Consider the following 18,669-nt stretch of genomic DNA (forward strand, 5'->3'; position numbering starts at 1 on the left):
AAAAGAAGTGTCCTCTGCCCTCACAGCCGTTATGTACTGGCCTGCAGATGCTCCTGCTTTGGAATGGGACCCCTTCTGTACAGTGGAAAGTGTTGCACAGAGTGCCAAGAGGCGGTGACTCCAGCTGGCTAGATTTGGGCATTGACCGCAATTTTTGTGTGTGTGCGTGCGGGTCTGAGAGCAGGCGTGTCAGGCGAGTGGAGGAAAACCCTCCAACCCCACCGTGACACCGCAGCCGGCTCAGGAAGGATGCCCCCCGCCCCACCTCCCGCTTTTGGTGGTGATGGTTTGAGCCACGTAACATTAATCACCTCAGAGGGCGACAGGGTTTAGGATGTAGGTATGTCAGAAGGAGGGGGCAAGTTGGAAATGTGCCATTATACAGGCACGTGCCTTGTGTCACACTTTTCCCTCACAAACTGTTTATGATTTCACAGTTTGCAGTAGTTTTAATATATTTAAAATCATCTTCATAAAGAGATTATATTGCCACATAATTGATGATAGGCTTCGGTGGAATTTTGTGACACAAGGAAAGACATGTCTCTATATGACAAATTGAAATTTAAATATCTCAATTTGGCAAAAATGGTAAACAAACACAAACACACCACAGGCCGACAGTGTTTGTGAAGGCTTACCTCTAGTCTGCACCACTGTCCATCAGTACTATGTGGCAAGTTGTTTCAGTGTGATTGTGTAGGCTATGTAACAGGCTATTGTATCTCCATTTCAAATTTGAATAAATTACATTTTTACCAAACACATTCTTCTTTGGTTAAAATAGCTGGTTCTGGTTGTTTCAGTGACATAAATTAAAATTATTTATTCAAAAGAACTACAGTTGTCCTGTTCAGGGTTGTGGGGGGCTCATGAACATATTATAGGAACTGGATATAAAACCCAAAGATGGCACCCATTCACACAAATAAAAAATGCTCGCCTGGCATATAAGCCAAAAGTTTTCTAGCTTCTGTGGTTGCTTCCACTAAATACGTGCAGTAGTGTTTTTCCTGCTGGCCCCACCCACGTCTTCCTACTCGGCCCATTGACTTTACATAGAGATGATGTTACAAACTTTAAAATCGATTTTCTAAGCTCTGGGGAAGTTTTTCAGATATAATACTTTCATGGATTGAAAATTCATAACAGAAAGAGTCATTACTGACCTTGTTTGAAGTTTGAGGTGTCCTGAACAATTTAACAGATGTCTCTTTTGTAATGGTGGTCTATGGAGAAAATGCTTTTTGGGGGCACACAGATTTATTTTTGGCTGCAATACCATGAGTGGCCACTGGGTAAAATTGAACCCGAGGCAGAGTGGCGGCCTGGGGACGGCACTGTGTCTAGCTCTCTTGATACATCCATGGGGAGCTGTCCTGGAGTCCTTCCCAGCATGCACTGGGCAAGAAGCAAAGTACATTTCAGACATGTCACCAGCATACAGTAGCATGCATGTGTTATGACTGTGAGAGGAAACCGGGAGCACTTGGAGAAATCCCATATGAATAGGAAAGCCTGTGATTGACTTAAACCCAGGACATTTTTGCTGTGAGGTGACAGGGAGAACCACTGATCTTAAGTCAATGACGTATGTATGTACTGATGTAATTAAAAAACATGACATACATAATTTCACCATAAGCTTTATCCTTACACAACCTCAGTCCCTCCATTTAGAAATAACCACTCTAGCAATCATTGGAGTAATTTTGAGCTGGAAAAAATGCAGTAATTCAACACTCTCACTCGCTTCAAATAGAATTTCCGTATTTATTTAAAAGGTCAGTGGACCCAAATTACATTAAAAAACATTTTTTTACAATTACCCCTGGTAGTATCGAGCAGTGCTGATAGTTTTGGTTTTTATATATCCGCCAGTGAAATATCTTCCTCTATCCCAATGCATTGGTGGTGAATTTAATATAATTTGTGGTGCCCAAGGTATTGAGCAATTACAGTGCATTTTGAATGCTTGACAGCAGTGCATCTTTCCAGATACAATGTCCTGGTTACCTTAGGATAATCTGACTGATTGGTCCAATATGACTCACATTATATCCTTTGCAATGCAGCTATTGCACATATACACTGTGCAGTATTGATGCTTAAAACTATGTTGTTTAGCTTAGAGTGAACCAATAGCCAAGTCATGAATGCTATTCCAAGCACCCGGCGTCCAGTGTTTTCATGGGAAAAACCCTTTGCTGTACAAGAAGTGATGTTTTTGTTATAATGTTGTACTTCACTGATCCCTGAAGGGAAATTGTTGTCTTCCAGTGAAAGATGGAAGTGCAGGTTGGGGGCGGGGGGATCAGGACTTTTGTTGTGTCTCTCTGTCCATTGGATAGTCCACTCTGCTGACGAAAACAGGCCTCGGTAGTTTTCATTCTCTGTAGAATTCTTTTTTCTTTTTTTTTCATCTGACAGTTCATTCTTCTGTCTTTGTTCACACGAGTCATCTGATTCGACTCATGTTTTCCCGGGCCGTCAATCTGTCTTGCTGTCTCTGTATCTGTGTTTCTTGGCAGTTGAAGGCTCCAGGTGTCTTATGTGTCCCGTGCCCAGACACTGTGCCAACCCTGGTGCTCCTGGGCCACAGTGGCATTGTTCTGCATGGCCCATTATGTGTGACCCTGGTTCATGGGGAAACAGCTGGTGGATCCTCTAGCACCAGCCTGCTTGGCATCGAGACTAGGCTCTTAACTTGGTGTAAAATTACAGTATCCTGAATTCACACTTTAATACCAACCATGCAGGACAGCTCTGAACATCCATCTACTGCTGATCTACTTTTTCCTGCACTGTCAGGTTTTCAAAAGTGATGTTAAGCTGTGCAGGCGGTGAGAACAGCCTTTCCTCTGATTCTCGAAACAGGGTTCTTCTTTGAGCTTTGAAAAAATCTGAGGGAAGAGGAAAGGTCATTATTATAATTTGCCTGTAGCTCTTGTGACAAGAATATTGGCCTCCAAGACGCTATGAGCTGCCCCCAGTACAGGAAGTGACTCAGTATTGACTGGCGCTGCACTTCCTGTGCGCTGATTCTCCTCTACTCCTCTCAGGATGTTTACCTCCTCCTCCTCCTTCTCCCCCATCTCCCTCTACCACCCTCCTCTCCTCCCCTTTCCTCAATCACGTGAGTTAACATTGGTGCTCTCAGCTCCAGTTCATGACCTGGCATGACCTAGGTTTGGTTTGGCCCAGACATCACCAGTGATGATGACAGCTGAGTAAAACTATTACTAAAATCCAAATTTGCTATTGTTTTTACTCATCAGAACATATGGATATTACTCAAGTACAACTGTGTTTGGAATAATTTATGATGATTTTTTCCTTTAATTTCAGCTTTTTATCAAGATATTACTGCATAACTGGAAACAATGGAGGCTTTGGTTATTTTAAAGTGAACTATAGAGTCAGTGTTGGCTCAAAAGCAGGCTTAAAAGAGAGCACCTGGGCTTAATGACTTGATGAAAATGAATGTGGGACACACATTTTGATTGCAGTAGGGAAAATGGGTATCAGTCTTTACTGAAGGGCCCTTGTAGTGGTATTTCCTCTTACTTTATACTCTGATTCCTCTGAAGGCAGAAAAGGAGGCCTTCTCATGAGCTCCTTTCCTGAGCCACTGAGTTCAAAATACTTAATTCCCTATGCTGATGGTGATGTAAACCACTAGGAAAAAAAGGTGATATGCATGTGTGTGCTTGCGTATATTTGCAGGAGGTTTACTATTGAATGTGTTGTGAAATATAAGCTAGACGAAGGGTGGGTTGATCTGTATCTCTTCCTCTGTCTCCCTCTATATCTAACTCTCATTTAGTTTAGGTCTGATTTGCACCTCACACATTACCTCTATCATTATTTATTCACTAGTATCTTAACTTCACTCTTCTTGTATCTCCACCTTTCTCCAGTTCCCAGAGTGTGGCTTCTTTGGCATGTACGACAAGATCCTGTTGTTCCGCCACAACCTAAATGACGAGAACATACTGCAGAGGCTGACGTCAGCAGAAGACATCCATGAAGGAGACCTCATTGAGGTGGTGCTCTCCGGTATGTAAACTGCAGAGAAACTGTAGATTGATGCCTTGAGGCTCTTTGTCTATCAGATTGGTTAAAACACAAAGAAAGAAACACTTAAATGGATTGTTATTTTGCATCTTTGTGAAGGAGAGAGAGACATAGACTTAACAGACCTTCATGAACTGTTGGTCTTGGCAGATACAAAGGTACAGAATGAACAAAATGTTTTAATCACCCAGTCACAGAGATTGTACCTCTTAATGTGAATGAACGTCTTAGGTGTTTTTAAGTTCAAACTAGATATCCAGATAACCTTTTGTCCCTCCTCATGGTTGGGAAATATTTATTTGCTAAATGTTGAATTCAGCTGCACACAAGTGCTAATTCTAATCTACGGAATTAAAAGTGTTTTTACCTCAGCTAAAACATGTTCAATTTGTCACTATATTATTTTCTTCATCTTTTAATGCTCTTTGTCAGTTGAAAAACCAGCACAGATTGTATAAAAACGTTAATACAGTAAGTTCTGTTTCAGCTGTACTTCAGCTTGTTTCAGTGGAAACAAACAGTCTTAAGGTCATGCTTCTTTAGAACTCTAAAAAGGGAAAAAATAAACCAAGTGTTCTGAAGGCCAAACAATGGTCCAAAACTAATAAACTAGAGGAAACTTTTTTTTTTTTTTACATTTTTGTGCATAGTCATTATTGACACACCTTCCAGTAAACACAGACAGCCTGTTGTGTCTTGTTCAAGCACACCTCAGTGGGTCGGATGCTTGCTGCGAGGGAGTCCTCTGTGCTCACTAAAACGTAGCTGCACGAATGAAGTATGAATCTTACGCAACCTTTATGTCCTCGAGTGAATGACTACAAGTGAATCACTCGACGCTCCATTCGCTCGCTTGCGGTTTATGTTGTGATAAATGTTTGTTTTGTTTTGTTTCTCCCTCATAAAAGTTTCCATCAGATGGCTCACCTTTGTAGCGGCTAAACAGATGTTTGGTTTTTCTTTGTCATTTCTTGCGATGAATGAATCAGCTTCCTGTGCAGTCCCGAGACCAACAAATGGCTTAGAATATCTGTTCTGCTCTAATCTGTTCTCCTGCTCCATCTGTCTCCACTGGGAAGCACCTGACACCACCTGTGCTGGATATCTCCCCCTCTCTCTCGGGTGGAGAGCATTGTTTGCAGGGATTTAGACGGGGGGATGATTGTGTAGGTTCAGGATCTGAGGATACTTCAGGCATCAGGACTGAGGAATGTAGACTAAAGACTGGAGAACTTCCTTCTTTTTGTTTTTGACTGTCTGTGTTTGTCTTGCGCTCCCCTTTTGTGTCAGTCTTTGTTGCTCTCTTTCCCTCCCCGCTTTCTCTCATTCTAATCCACGCTACCTCCCGCAAATCCATCTGCAGGTGTAAGATCCACCAGTGAAGCTACACAATTTATAGCCCGAGATATACCTGAAGAAAAAACGTCATAGAAGAGTCAGATCTCAGATTTGCTACGTTTGCAACTTTTGCAACACATGGCTGTGTTTTTTTTATTTAATCTGACTCTCAATAGGATTTCCTCATGAGAGGGGCTTTACATGTCACACACTCGATATTTGTTTGAGAAACACAAGCTGAGAAATCCACATTCCCAAGCCTTTGCTTTGGTTCAGAGAAAAATATGAACCTTTTCCACCCCGCAATTTGCCTCCTGTCATCATCCGCTCAGTTTTCCTCAACCAACCTGTTGTTGGATCTTTGCGGCTGTGGGAGAGAGACGATCTGAATATCTCTCTCGCTGCGAGAGGGAGGCAGAAGTGGCTTTTTCTTGGCTCCGGGCTCAAAGAAGAGGGCTTGTTTTTCCTGCAGTAAGTGATTGTAGTAGACCCGTGGAGTGTAAACACGCTCTGATGTGCGGGGCGGCCCTGAACACAGCGGACACTGCACAGGCCATCTCGGCCCATGAGGTTTGAGGTTTGGCTTGACCGATTGTCCCTTTGTTCTGTTTTTCACCCCCTTCAATTCCCACCCGCTTTCACAAGCTCCTTATTCACCACTACTGGCAGTGTGAAATTGATATTTTACAATACCTTCTGTTTGTCATAAATATGGCAAACTTGTTTTTGTCAAATGGAAACTTGTGGCCTCCAAATGGAAAAACTGGGTGCCTCAAAGCAAACAGATAGCGTATTCATGTAAGCCTCTCCGCTCGTGAGAAGTGCTGCGAAAAACAACTCGTCAAGTTTATGTTTGGTGTTGTTTGATGCTAATTAGCACAACAAGCATTACATAACACTGCGACTGCTAAGAAGCGGCCAGTTGTTTTGCAGACGTGTGTGAAAAAGCTCATGAATGCCGCCTTTCATGTGTCTGTGCCAAGGGAGCTATGTTCGCCCCACGACATGTGACCTGCTTGAGTTCTGTCTTCTCTTTCAAATCAAACCCAAACTGCGAAAATCACCCACCAGCCATCGTATTTCTCTGAAATGGAGAAATATGTGGCCTGAGTCGTCTCAGATGATCTCTTCTTTTTTTTTTTTTTTTGAATGTCGCGCATGTATGCAAGAATTTCATCACGGTGGTCCTGTGCAGTGACTTTGGAATCAAAAAAAAAAAAGAGATTTGAGTTTGCTTCTGTAGCTCTTTAGTTGACCAAGTGACCCAGATGTTGACCCATGTCCTGCCTGTATCAAACTAACAGATCAAATTGATGTTTTTTATTGCTGGTGAGGATTTCTGGCACATGAAAGGGTTTTTTTTTTGGTCTCATTCTCCAAATCTTAAATTGTTTTCTTGCTCGAAGGATGTTTTCTCTTGTCTTGATGTGGAGCATATGCAGATTTTCAGCAAAGGAAATGTTTTTTTTTTTTTTTTTTTTTTTTTTTTGCCACATGTCATATTTATTGTTCAAGCCTGCATCTCATCACAGCAACAACAGCTGAGCATGTCCTTAGTTGTCCAAGAGAAAATGGGTTCGGTTGAATCACCTCAACGGAAATGAACCAAAACACACACGCTTACACACATTATGACATCACCATTGCCACCACAAAAGGTTTTGCTGCATAACCCCGAGGGTGAAGATTAACTATTCCCCTTTTGGTCGCTGTGGCCATATAAATGATTGCACAGGAACAGCGAGAAACACGCTAACTTTGCTAACGAGGGCTCTGAGAGAGGAGAAGCTTCTGTCGCACACACAGGTTTGGCAGCAGTCACCTCTGCATCTTACTCATCTTCACATCTTTCATGAGTCACAGCCATGATTAACCAACTCTTGCTTCCAACAATGAGCTCAGTGTGTCTGTTTGACACAAAACAGCAGAGAGAGAAAAGAGAGAAACAGGAAGAGATACATATCCACAGTAAATTGGATCTTAGGTAATAACAAGGATGGACTGAAATGAGATGATCACACTGTTTCATTGCTGTCTAATGGGTGTGCCCTATCACTTTGATAGGAGGAATGATGAAATTGAAGTAGTGCATTGCAGATTTGACGCCCTCTACTGCAACAGTATGGCTATAGCGCTCATATAAAGGAAGACATTTGTTTGCATTGAAGCACTCACGGAGAGAATCTTCCTCTCTGTTCTTTTAGATCAGCGTCTCCTCATTTATCACCATAAGCACACAAGCACATAGTGAGACTGTATATTGTCTACAATATTGGTTTGATATTAAAAACTGTATGAAATTGTTTCCAAGTACATGTGACAAATGGCTGCTCTGTTCTTGTTCTTTTGATTCCTTTGTCATCTTCTCTCATTCATTTTTTTCCATCTGATCCCTCAGTTTTTTTGCCAAGTTGTTTTCCAGATTTGTTTTCTTTCTCCCAGGTTTTAGTTATATCATGTGTCTATTGTTTCTAGCTCAAGCAACAGTTGAAGACTTCCAGATCAGACCCCATGCCCTTTACGTCCACTCTTACAAGGCCCCCACCTTCTGTGACTACTGTGGGGAGATGCTATGGGGTCTCGTTCGGCAGGGGCTTAAATGTGAAGGTGAGACGCACGTACACACACCTTGCTGAATCTTAAAAAGCTCCGCTGTGTCATTGTTTTCCCTGAGACCTTTTACTGTATCTATGGGATAAGTCAGAATCAAGGCTGCCTCCTACTGTATCCACACACACACACACACGCACAAATGGACAAACACACCACATCTCTGACCTCAAGAATGTATCAGGGAGATATACAAGCAAACAAGAAAGACTCGGTCTGGGCACTGAAATGCTTGACATTCAGATCCCACTGGAGTTATGGCACGCCGACTTGCCTTTCTCTTTTTTTTTGTCAGTGATGGATCAGATTTGAATAATACTCTTTCATTTCCATGTTATTAAGCTGCATTTGAAGTCACCTCTGACAATTAATTACATCTAAATAGCTGATCTATCTAACAGTGAAACATCCATAGTCATAAATTCTCCTATTCAACCCTATTCATCAGTGGAGCCATCTTGTGGCTGATTTGCAAAATAGAAAACATGTTTTTTTTCCACCTCACAGGTTGATATATTGTAATATGTAGCATTTTAACACATTTGCTTTGTGACTGTTTCATCACATCAGGATGTGGGCTAAACTACCACAAACGCTGCGCCTTTAAGATCCCAAATAACTGTACTGGTGTCAGAAAGAGGCGATTGTCCAATGTCTCACTGCCTGGACCGTCCCTCTCTGTCCCCCGGCCGGTACCTGCCGAGAATGCTGTGGTCGTCCTGGATGAGGTGAGTTCTGATTGGTGGATGATGGTTTTATAACCCCTACCTAGATGTAAAGGTATGCTTAGGTGGAAATGAATAATCTCACAACTATGCAAAGAAGAATTATGAATGAAAGGGGGGAAACGTTTATCCTCACGCATAAAATGACCTGGCTGGAGTTTTGATATCGTCCTAAATCAGCCTGGAAACCAGGTGAATTGGCCAAGAATGTGAAGCAGTCAGTGGGCATGCTGCTCACAAGCTTTGTCTCAACTGTTAAATGTTTCTAAACTTATCAAATTTGGCTCTTTTCCATGGGTGAATCTCTGGGGCCCCATTGTCGAATACCACTGACGCATAAAATTGAACTGAGCTGCATGCAGCGCTGTGGATAGATCCTCAGTGAGGTCGTATGAATTCGTTTTGCATAAGCCTGCTCTGGAATATTCTCCTCTTGTCTGTGTCCCCACGAAAGGTCATCTGGAAATGTAATTATGCTAATGACATTAAAAGTCCCTTGAAGTCCAAGTGTATGTGTCTACTCACTCATTGGCAAAAAACACAAAAACTTCCTTCCTATTTTTATCCGGAGCTTCCAGACTTCTTGATGTATTCGTATGAAATAAAAGAAGAAGTAAACGCTCATATGTGGTAAAACATGACAAATAATAATAATCTAACAACCTTGTATGGACCACAGGGATTGTTTTAACCACACAAAGCCATGCTAACTCAGTATGACTGATTTCTTTTTCTCTTTTCCGCTGATTTCTTTCTTTTCTTCTGCTGCCATGTCATTATTCACTGTCTTCCACTATCACTCCAATACTCCCTTTGAGGCTGTTCTTCCTCTCCTTTTTCCCCCTTTGTTTCCGTCCTGCATATGGTTTTTAATTCTTCCTAACCTCCATCCATCTTCCCCTTTTTCCATTCTGCACATCCGTCCAACCCCAGCAGCAGAGGTCCCATCAGGAGGCAGGGAAGCGGATCCTGTCCTGGAGCGGTAGGCCCATCTGGATGGAGAAGATGGTGCTGGGGCGGGTTAAGGTGCCACACACCTTCGCCATTCACACCTACACTCGTCCCACTATCTGCCAGTACTGCAAGCGCCTGCTCAAGGGTCTCTTTCGCCAGGGCATGCAGTGTAAAGGTTGGACCCCATATGAAAAGAGACATTTTCATAGATATTATGCACGTGATGGAGAATATTACAGATGCTTTTCTAGTCATGTTGAGTCACTTAAAAAACATTTTTCATCTAACAGATTGCAGATTCAACTGTCATAAGCGGTGTGCTTCAAAGGTACCAAGAGACTGTTTGGGGGAAGTGGACTTCAATGGAGGTAAGTTCTACATCCATTTGATTGCTTTAATTTCATAACGACAGTGATATATCTGGAGTATTTGCAACTGTGCTGTTGATGTGCATATGCAGAGCCAGCCAGCCCTGGCCCAGACTCAGACACCACCATGGACACTATGGAGGTGGACAGTAGTGACATGGATGGCGGAAGAGGACTGGACGACCCAGAGGAACCCTCCACCCCAGATGAGAGGATGTTCGACATGGACTCTCCCTTCTTGGATAGAGAGAAGGATGAAGAGCCCATCAAGACTATTAGGTATGAAGATATTGATTTAATTAGATCCACTTTGACATTTCCATTTTCAATGAAAAAAAGGCTTATTACTTAAAGGATAGGTTCACAATTTTCCAAGTCTGTCTTAAAACAATAGTCAGGTGACCATATGAACATTGACACAAGTTTTTCTTGCTGTAATCACTCCAGTGTGTAGAATTTAGTGGCATCTAGTGGAACGGACTTGGCAGGGATGGAATATAATATTCATAACTATGTTTTAATTAGTGTATAATCCCATGGAAATAAGAATCGTTGTGTTTTCATTACCTTAGAATGAGCCCTTTATATCTACATAGGGAGCAGGACCCCTTCCACGGTGGTCGCCATGTTGCACTGCAGTGTTGATGGGGCACAAAATCCACATTCCTCTTTTTGTGCAAAAATTACTTTTAACGTTTATTTGAAGATAATATGAGGCTTCAGTCATTGACATTAGTCAAACCAAGTCAATATCTTCAAGGTACAGTCTTGTTAGTGCCAAATTCCCTCTTTTTGTTACAATCCTTCCACTGCAGCTGAACAGGAAGACACTGTCCGTCGAGACACAAAGAGGGACGCTTTTACTAAAAAGACTGTAACTGTGGAAGATATCCACTGGATTTCATTACCTCAGATGGCTGAAGTCTCATATCATCTTCAGATAAACTTTTAAATACATTTTTCTTCTTACATTGTAAGCACAATTGGAGGGGAACTTCTAATGGTCAGTATGAACAGGAGGAATGACTACAGCAAGACAAACATGTGTCAATGTTAATTTGGGCACCTGACTATTGTTTTAGGACAGACATACAAAATTGTGAACCTGTCCTTTAAATTTACTGCTCGTGATGTGTAAATTTCTGTAGGTGGCACTGTTTACTTTGTTGCTTCAGTCATGGTGGTCGTCACTATTCATGGTAGCTACCTCATTCCTTATTCATATATTAGTTTTTGGGGTTTTTATCCCTTATTGGACTCTTCAGTAAAAAGTGGCATGAAACAAGGAAAGAGGGGGAAGACATGCATCACAGGCCACCAGCCTGATTCAAACTGGAGACTTGTGTTTTAAACCACCAGGTTCATTCTTATGTTTATTTTACACCAGCAGCGTTTTATGTTTCTACCAGATTTGGCACTGCTGCAAACATAAAACGCCTTACTTCCTGTACAGGATTTCTGTTAGGAAAGACACTGGCTGCTTGGAAAAGCAAATATAAAAGGTTTCATGAACTGGCTACAAGTGAATTAAAATTTCATTATACTGAATTCTAAAAGAGTTTTAATCAGTAAAACCCTTTTTTTTATGTGTGCGTGTTTCTAGCCCTTCCACTAGCAGCAACATCCCTCTGATGCGGGTGGTCCAGTCCATCAAACATACCAAGAGGCGGAGCTCCACTGTGGTGAAGGAGGGCTGGATGGTTCATTATACGAGCAGGGACAACCTGGTAAGACTGATAACCCCAAAGCCCAACAGAGGAGCCCAGTCTGAAATGGGCTGTGCTTAGCCTGTATGCTGGGGAAAAAACTCCTTCTACCAAAGCTGTTCACATGTGTTGAATTCAGCACGGAAGGTATTTTCCTCGCGAAACAAAAATTTAGACAACAGTTATATTGGTAGGTGATGTATGATTTGCCATTTGTACTAACTTGGAGTTCACTCTCCCGTTTTTACAGCGGAAGAGACATTACTGGAGGCTGGACAGCAAGAGTCTGAGTCTGTTCCAGAACGACACCGGAGCCAAGTTCTACAAAGTAAGCATAAAGCCATCATCTCTGGAAAAACATGTCTTTTCCTCCACATCAAACCCACAGTAACATTCATTAAAATGTCAGCAGATGGAGCAGCTTGATGCAAGTTGATTCAGCGTTGAGTTCATGGTGAATAGTATTGAAAATGTACCATCGCACTACTTCTTAGAATTCAAAAGCGGTGATGCTGATGTCATTTCAAAGGGATCTGTTTTCATATCCATGTTTGAATATTGTCTGTCACACTTATGAGAGATATGTAAATAAAATCTAAGCAGCGGTAGCTTTGTGACTAAACTTGAGGTCTATCATGTTGCAACTGCAAACTTTCCTGAGGTCAGTTCGGCCTGCCGAAATTTCCCCTGTGGTTTTTCACCCTGAAGCCTGGTCTCTTCCCTGCATGAACTGAAAGGATCAAGTCACTGACAGTCACTGTGTTAAACTATTGTTGTCTTAATCAGATTAGACGGGACATTTGAAGGGGTTTTGAAGAGAAAATTGAAATACAGACTAGTGGAATCTCCAAATCCAAAACGAAGTAGATTGACAGAAGATGATTTTGAAGCACGATTATTAAAACAAAACTAACTTCTAATTGATTTATAGATTGCACATCCTCATTTCAAAGTGAGTGTTAGTTGTGAGTGAAACACTGTAATTTTCATGTGTAAAATCAGTTGTGGAGCGTGTGTGACACTTCCCACTCAGTGCCAGCATCGTACTCAGTCATTACACTGCCGCAGGGGCTTAATAGCACAGTAATTACACACTGAGGACTGAGGGAGGGAAGGTAAAGACTTCCACATGTGTGTCGTGGTTGGGCATAGGATGGAGGATGTAATCATTTTATTGTTTTTGTCGCTTTGTGTGTTTTGAGACTTTGACACCTACTTGAGCTGTGGTCAGAGTTGTGATGTGGTAGGATGATATGTGGGATTTCTGCAGAGTTTCCAGTGCAAGAACCAGCACGCTCTTTTGTCTTTGATTGTGTGTGTGTGTGTCAAACAGGTGGTTTCGCTCAGAGCTGTATCTATCATCCCTCTTTCCTTCTGACTTACTACCTCCACTTACGCCGGTTGTGAAACAACGCTTAGAAAACTTCCTTCATTCTTGTCTCCCAATTATTCTGTCACACCCTGTATCCCTTGCTACTAAACCCTCGGAGAGGAAACCTCAGCGGGGACAGACTCCTCAGGGTGTGTTTACTGGAAGCTTTATGTGGTTCTTTATTATCAACTTGGCACTCAGCTATGTTTAAGACCTTCAGGAGGCTAATTGAAGGCTAGCTGCAAGTGCCTTCTCTTTATGCTCCAAAGTTCGGTCTTTGTTCCATGCCTGTTTGGCTCAGGGTAGCAGATTTTTATCCATGATAGATAAAGTGTGATGTTTTCCTGTACGTACAGTAGAAAAAGAGTCTTTCAGTGATTTCTTTTCTAAGACCACAGATAGCGGTTCTCCATATGCCGAGTCTGTATCCAGGAAACCTTCTGTCTTGGGCATTTTCCTCTCTTTTCTCTGAAGTTTCTAGCCTGCTGCTCATCAGTGTGTGGCCACTGTCCTCCCCTCTCCCCTTTTCTTTATACCTCCGATCTGATTAGTGGCGGTCGCGTGGTGGCTTGCTTGCCAGGCATGGCAGCCATTTTCTCCATTTGGAAGCCATAACTGCTCCTCGTTTGAAGACGAGACCCCTGTACTTATGGCTTTCTCTGAAGAACCTTTCATGGGGTGAGGGGGCTTCTCTCTGTCTCTGCCAGATTGAGTCCTGTCACACACATACAAACACACACACACACACACCCACCCACCCACCCGCCCGCCCACTCACACACACACACTACCCTGCGGAACGGTAGTTGCCGTGTCTTTCGTCTCAGTGGCTAGCGGTAGCGCCAGCGGCTCGTGCTCAAATGGGGCCTCTGGCTGGCCCTGCCTTGTAATCAGGGAACCAGAGCGCTTCAGCTGCCGCAGGGACTGTTCACGTGACCCGGCCCAGCTAACCACAAGCACTTCATCTGATACTCTGTGGTGAGCCATGCGGAGGGGACAGCGTGTGCCTCTGTGAGCCCCCATTGGCTGAAAGCTCTCTGTGTTTTTTATTATTTGACCCTCCCTCCTCTCTTTGATTTGACAGTGAAGTTGGAAGAGGAAGGGGGGGACTTTTAAAGTGTGCTTCAACTGTCCTTTACGAGTGTGCTCATAAGACAGAGAAGGGTAGAGGAGAAAGTTAGAGCTGGGATTTTATAATCAACACTGTGATTATACCCAACAACTGAGTGTGAGGACGTTTGGATTGTGTGAGTGTTACTTTACTCTTGATCAGTATTGTTGTGTTGTTGAACAGTAGAAATGTCTCTCCTGAAGGTTATTGATTAAATGGAGCATCATCAATTAAGCATTTTTCCTGCTTTGATAAGTTTGTTTTCTATTTTAATTTCTTTAAATTAGATGATCAACTTTAAAAAGTGTGGTCCTACATTTTGTTTGAATTTATTAACTACATTTATTTATTAACTTTTTAAAATCTGCTTTTATCAAGTCACCATTTCATCTGTGTACCATTATTTCAGTGTCTTATAATTATTAGTTACTCAATTATTATTTTGGGATTTTCTCTTCTTTTTTTTTTTCTCTTTTTACATCTCCTGCCAAGGAAATACCACTATTATATAGTATGTACAGATGGGTGTGTGTATGTGTTTGTGTGTGTTCTGGTCTGCTGTTGGACTCTTTACACTATGTTTTGTTTTGATGATGACTGTTGATTTTTTAAGCATAAAAATCATTTATTCCTCAGGTGTATTGGTTGTTGTATACACAACCAAAAAAAAAGAATTCTGAATCATTTATTTCAGAAACTCAGAGTGTATTTGTTTATGTAGTTTTATTGAGTCTCTCCCTCTCCTCCAACAGGAAATCCCTCTGTCCGAGATCCTCCAGGTAGAACAGTCCAGAGACTACAGTAATCTGGCCCAGGGCAGCAACCCTCACTGCTTTGAGATCATCACTGCCACCATGGTCTATTATGTAGGGGAAAACAACGGCAGTCACTACCACAGCCCTGCGCTGGCTGCCTCAGGAGTCGGCATGGAGGTGGCTCAGGGTTGGGAGAAGGCTATCAGACAGGCCCTGATGCCTGTCACCCCACAACCCAGTGTGGCCAGTGCTGCAGGCCAGGGCAAAGATCATAGTAAGTAAACCTGTAAAATATGTTACAGCTTTCTTGTGCTAAAAGCTTTGATATGTTTCTGGATGAAGCTGGATAAAAGTTGAACCAGCATATTGCTCCTTTCTTTAAAAGTTGATTTTTTTTTATTTAGAATTGAGACAGCAAATTGTGCATTAACTTTCGCAGTGGGCCCATAGATGATGAAACTTGCTTGCCTAGTATGACTTCCACATGATATGTCACTGAAATGTCAGATAATATAGTCTTTACATAATAGGGAAGTTCCATACAAAATGTTTTGGCTCACAAAATTCCAAAAATGTGATTTGTTAGTTATCAGGCTGATATTCATATAGAAAAGTGATGAAAAGGAATGTTTGTAATATACATTGATGAGGATAATGGTCAGTTTGTGACTGCGTGTGTTTGGTTCTTACAAGAAGTGGCATTTCCTCTTTCAGTTATGACCTATGAGTTGGTACCTACCACAGCCATGAAAAAGCGTTGCTTTGCTTGATTATGTGTCTTGAAAGTATAAGGTTTGCCCAGATAGAAAGAGCTTGGCCGATGTGGTCAAAAAAACACTTAGATGGCCTGCCTTAGCTTTCGATATGGGCAGGGGAAACCCTGTGTTGGTCTTTATAGGCCAAAGGAAGTAAGTCTGTGAAGCAGTGCACTGTTTAGAGATGACAGTAGTGAACTGACATGACTGCATGACATGACTGTGCAGAAACCGAGTCTGACTCACAGTAGTTAGCACCAGGATGCAAAATTAACCTTTTTGCCCACCGGCCAAACAGCTAGTGAATGTTAAAATTTTTACCAGCTACTCAGTAGATCACTGTTTTTTTTGGGGGTGGTGAGTGAAGCAAATCTACCAGCTACTTGTATATTTTACCAGCATTTAGCTGGTGCTACTTTTATTCTGCTAACTTTCAAAAGAGATTAAAAGAAAAGCTTGGTCCTTAACAACAAAGAAATAATTATCTGTGATTGTGGGTTCCATCATTTGAGATTTCATGGTTATAAATTGATTTGTAGTTTTGAGATCCACATGAGAGTTGCATTAGCAGCGAAATATTTGAATGTGTGGCGCTGACATTAGAAAAAGCTGCAGACCCGAAACTGACTCATCATGTCACCTTCGAAACCCTCTCACCACACAGAAATAACTACTGTTTAGAAGTGTGTTCGTCCACACATCAGTATTCATTCATTAAGTATAGATACTGTAAATTAACTTGAATGAATATTTAATCTACAAATGTCAGTGTAATTTATGTGCTCAGTATGTCATTCAAAAGCAGATCTTGTTTTCCAAGATTAAAACTACATTTTTGTGTGTAGCATTAGCTAAATGACCACATCATGTTTTCTACTTTCTTTTATCTCTGGCTTTCTATTCATTGGCCAGTATGCAGAATTAGCCCCTGCGGCTGTCTAAATTCCCAGTTATGAAATGCATTGCATACTTGCACCGTTCAGTCACACATAGCTTCCCAGATCAATTTTATAGCCAATGTATTGTGTAATAAAATGCTTCATTATGTGAAGCTGTGACTTATTGCATGCAGCTGCGATAAGCTTGAAGGTTGTGAAAAAATAAATACTAGTATGTGAGCAATGTGCCTCCTCCTATAATCACTGGCTGCTTTATGCATTGGTAAAATCATGTGTTTTCCCCTCCAGAAGAGCTGTCCATCAGCATATCTGTGTCCAACTGCCAGATCCAGGAGAATGTGGTGAGTGGGGCTTCTTTTTTCTTACGAACACTTTCGCCTATTGCACAATTTCCCAGCATAGCCTGCACATGCATGCATTCGTGTGCACTGAAAGTATCTGTTGTGGTGAAATCAGAAATTGTATCCCACTGTTTCTTTACTAAAAGATTCAGTAGAGGTTGTTGCGCTGCACAGATGGGGAAGCTGCAGCCTCAAGTTTTGGTCAAGGGACTCAGTCTCAGTTTCAGTTCCACTTCTGTACTGAGTGAAAGTTTAATATTTGGCAATACTAGAAAACAAACGGCGCAACTTTTTTCCTGGGATTTGTTGATGTAAGCTGTTGTCAACATAGGAAATAAAGGGAATATTACCAACAGTTAAAGTAAAATACAATAATTAAATAACAGTGTAAAATATCTCTTTTATAGGATATTGCCTCGGTGTACCAAATATTCTCGGATGAAGTGCTGGGATCAGGCCAGTTTGGCATTGTGTATGGAGGTATGTTTCTCTTTTGATATATAATAGTACCACATACATTTCATGGAACTCCTCTGTAAATTGTATTAAATTTGGAGGCTATTTAAAGTTGTTTATTTGATCATGTCCCATAATATTTTAGGCAAACACAGGAAGAGTGGCAGAGATGTGGCCATCAAGGTTATTGACAAGATGAGATTTCCTACCAAGCAGGAGAGCCAGCTAAGGAACGAGGTGGCCATATTACAGGTGACGACAGAAATCCACCAAACAACAGAAATGACAGATAGCACAAAATAAAAAAAAACAAAATATATTTATATTCCTGATTCAGTTTAGACTTAATGTCTTTATCTGCTCTTCTTCAGAATCTGCATCACCCAGGTATCGTTAACTTGGAGTGCATGTTTGAGACGCCGGAGCGGGTGTTTGTTGTTATGGAGAAACTTCATGGCGACATGCTGGAGATGATCCTGTCCAGCGAGAAGAGCAAACTGCCTGAAAGAATCACCAAGTTCCTAGTCACACAGGTCAGTGTTGCAGAGGCGCACTTCTCTTCCCTTTCCTTCTCTTCAACTCCCACTCTTTTTATCCTCTCTTAAGTCAAGATCAAGATTCCAGTGTTACCACTTAATGGTACTGTAGTCTTCCTAGATGAGATGAAAGCAGCTGTTAGATTACTTTTTGACACTTTATACATTTAAATTGTATTTTCCTTCACCTCTTGCCAGCATTTTTGTGTCTTGTCTCTTTATTTTCTATCATAGCTTTCTGTCCTTCTCTCTCTCTGTATACTCCCATCTGTTTTTCGGGTGTGTTAGCCTACTGTGCATAAATCTCTAGCTCCAGAGCCTGTTTATTCTTGTGGTGAGCTGATTGGGGGGAATTGTTTACGGGACTGGTCTGCATGGCATCACGGCCTCCTCCCTGGCCGTGGATTACAGCCTGCAGCGTGCTGGTGGCTTTGTGGCCTGATTAGAAGAGGCAGGCCCCCGGGCCTCCGTGGATCCTGCGCCCCAAACAGGAGCGGGACCATTAACAACAGCACCATTAGCTGCGGCAGGCTTGGCTCTGATGTGGCCAGGAGGACATCTGTCAAAGCCAGGGTCAGGATAGGAGAGCCAGGCGCACTGTGGTTTTGGTACAGGGCCATAGGCAGACATGCGTGCAACGCTAGCTTATGCCAGGCCTTGTGAATA

The 18,669-nt window shown here is 42.0% G+C and overlaps 1 protein-coding gene across 3 annotated transcripts in view; it reads left to right on the forward strand.

Annotated features, from left to right (window-relative positions):
* prkd3 (protein kinase D3) overlaps window positions 1-18,669 on the forward strand; it is a 37,806-nt gene that overhangs the window by 15,969 nt on the left and 3,168 nt on the right. Inside the window, exons 3-15 of one of the 3 annotated variants that reach the window (XM_042388723.1) lie at window positions 3,921-4,059; window positions 7,891-8,022; window positions 8,596-8,753; window positions 9,684-9,879; window positions 9,995-10,072; window positions 10,165-10,351; window positions 11,676-11,799; window positions 12,029-12,106; window positions 15,014-15,290; window positions 16,962-17,011; window positions 17,419-17,491; window positions 17,613-17,719; window positions 17,839-18,000. In XM_042388723.1, the coding sequence (XP_042244657.1) occupies window positions 3,921-4,059; window positions 7,891-8,022; window positions 8,596-8,753; window positions 9,684-9,879; window positions 9,995-10,072; window positions 10,165-10,351; window positions 11,676-11,799; window positions 12,029-12,106; window positions 15,014-15,290; window positions 16,962-17,011; window positions 17,419-17,491; window positions 17,613-17,719; window positions 17,839-18,000 (1,761 nt within the window). Of the gene's footprint in view, window positions 1-3,920; window positions 4,060-7,890; window positions 8,023-8,595; window positions 8,754-9,683; window positions 9,880-9,994; window positions 10,073-10,164; window positions 10,352-11,675; window positions 11,800-12,028; window positions 12,107-15,013; window positions 15,291-16,958; window positions 17,012-17,418; window positions 17,492-17,612; window positions 17,720-17,838; window positions 18,001-18,669 lie in introns of all 3 variants that reach the window. The other 2 variants (XM_042388722.1, XM_042388721.1) reach the window with 2 other exon arrangements.

This window comes from Thunnus maccoyii, chromosome 16 (genome assembly GCF_910596095.1).
Source record: "Thunnus maccoyii chromosome 16, fThuMac1.1, whole genome shotgun sequence".
Taxonomy (NCBI): Eukaryota; Metazoa; Chordata; class Actinopteri; order Scombriformes; family Scombridae; genus Thunnus; species Thunnus maccoyii.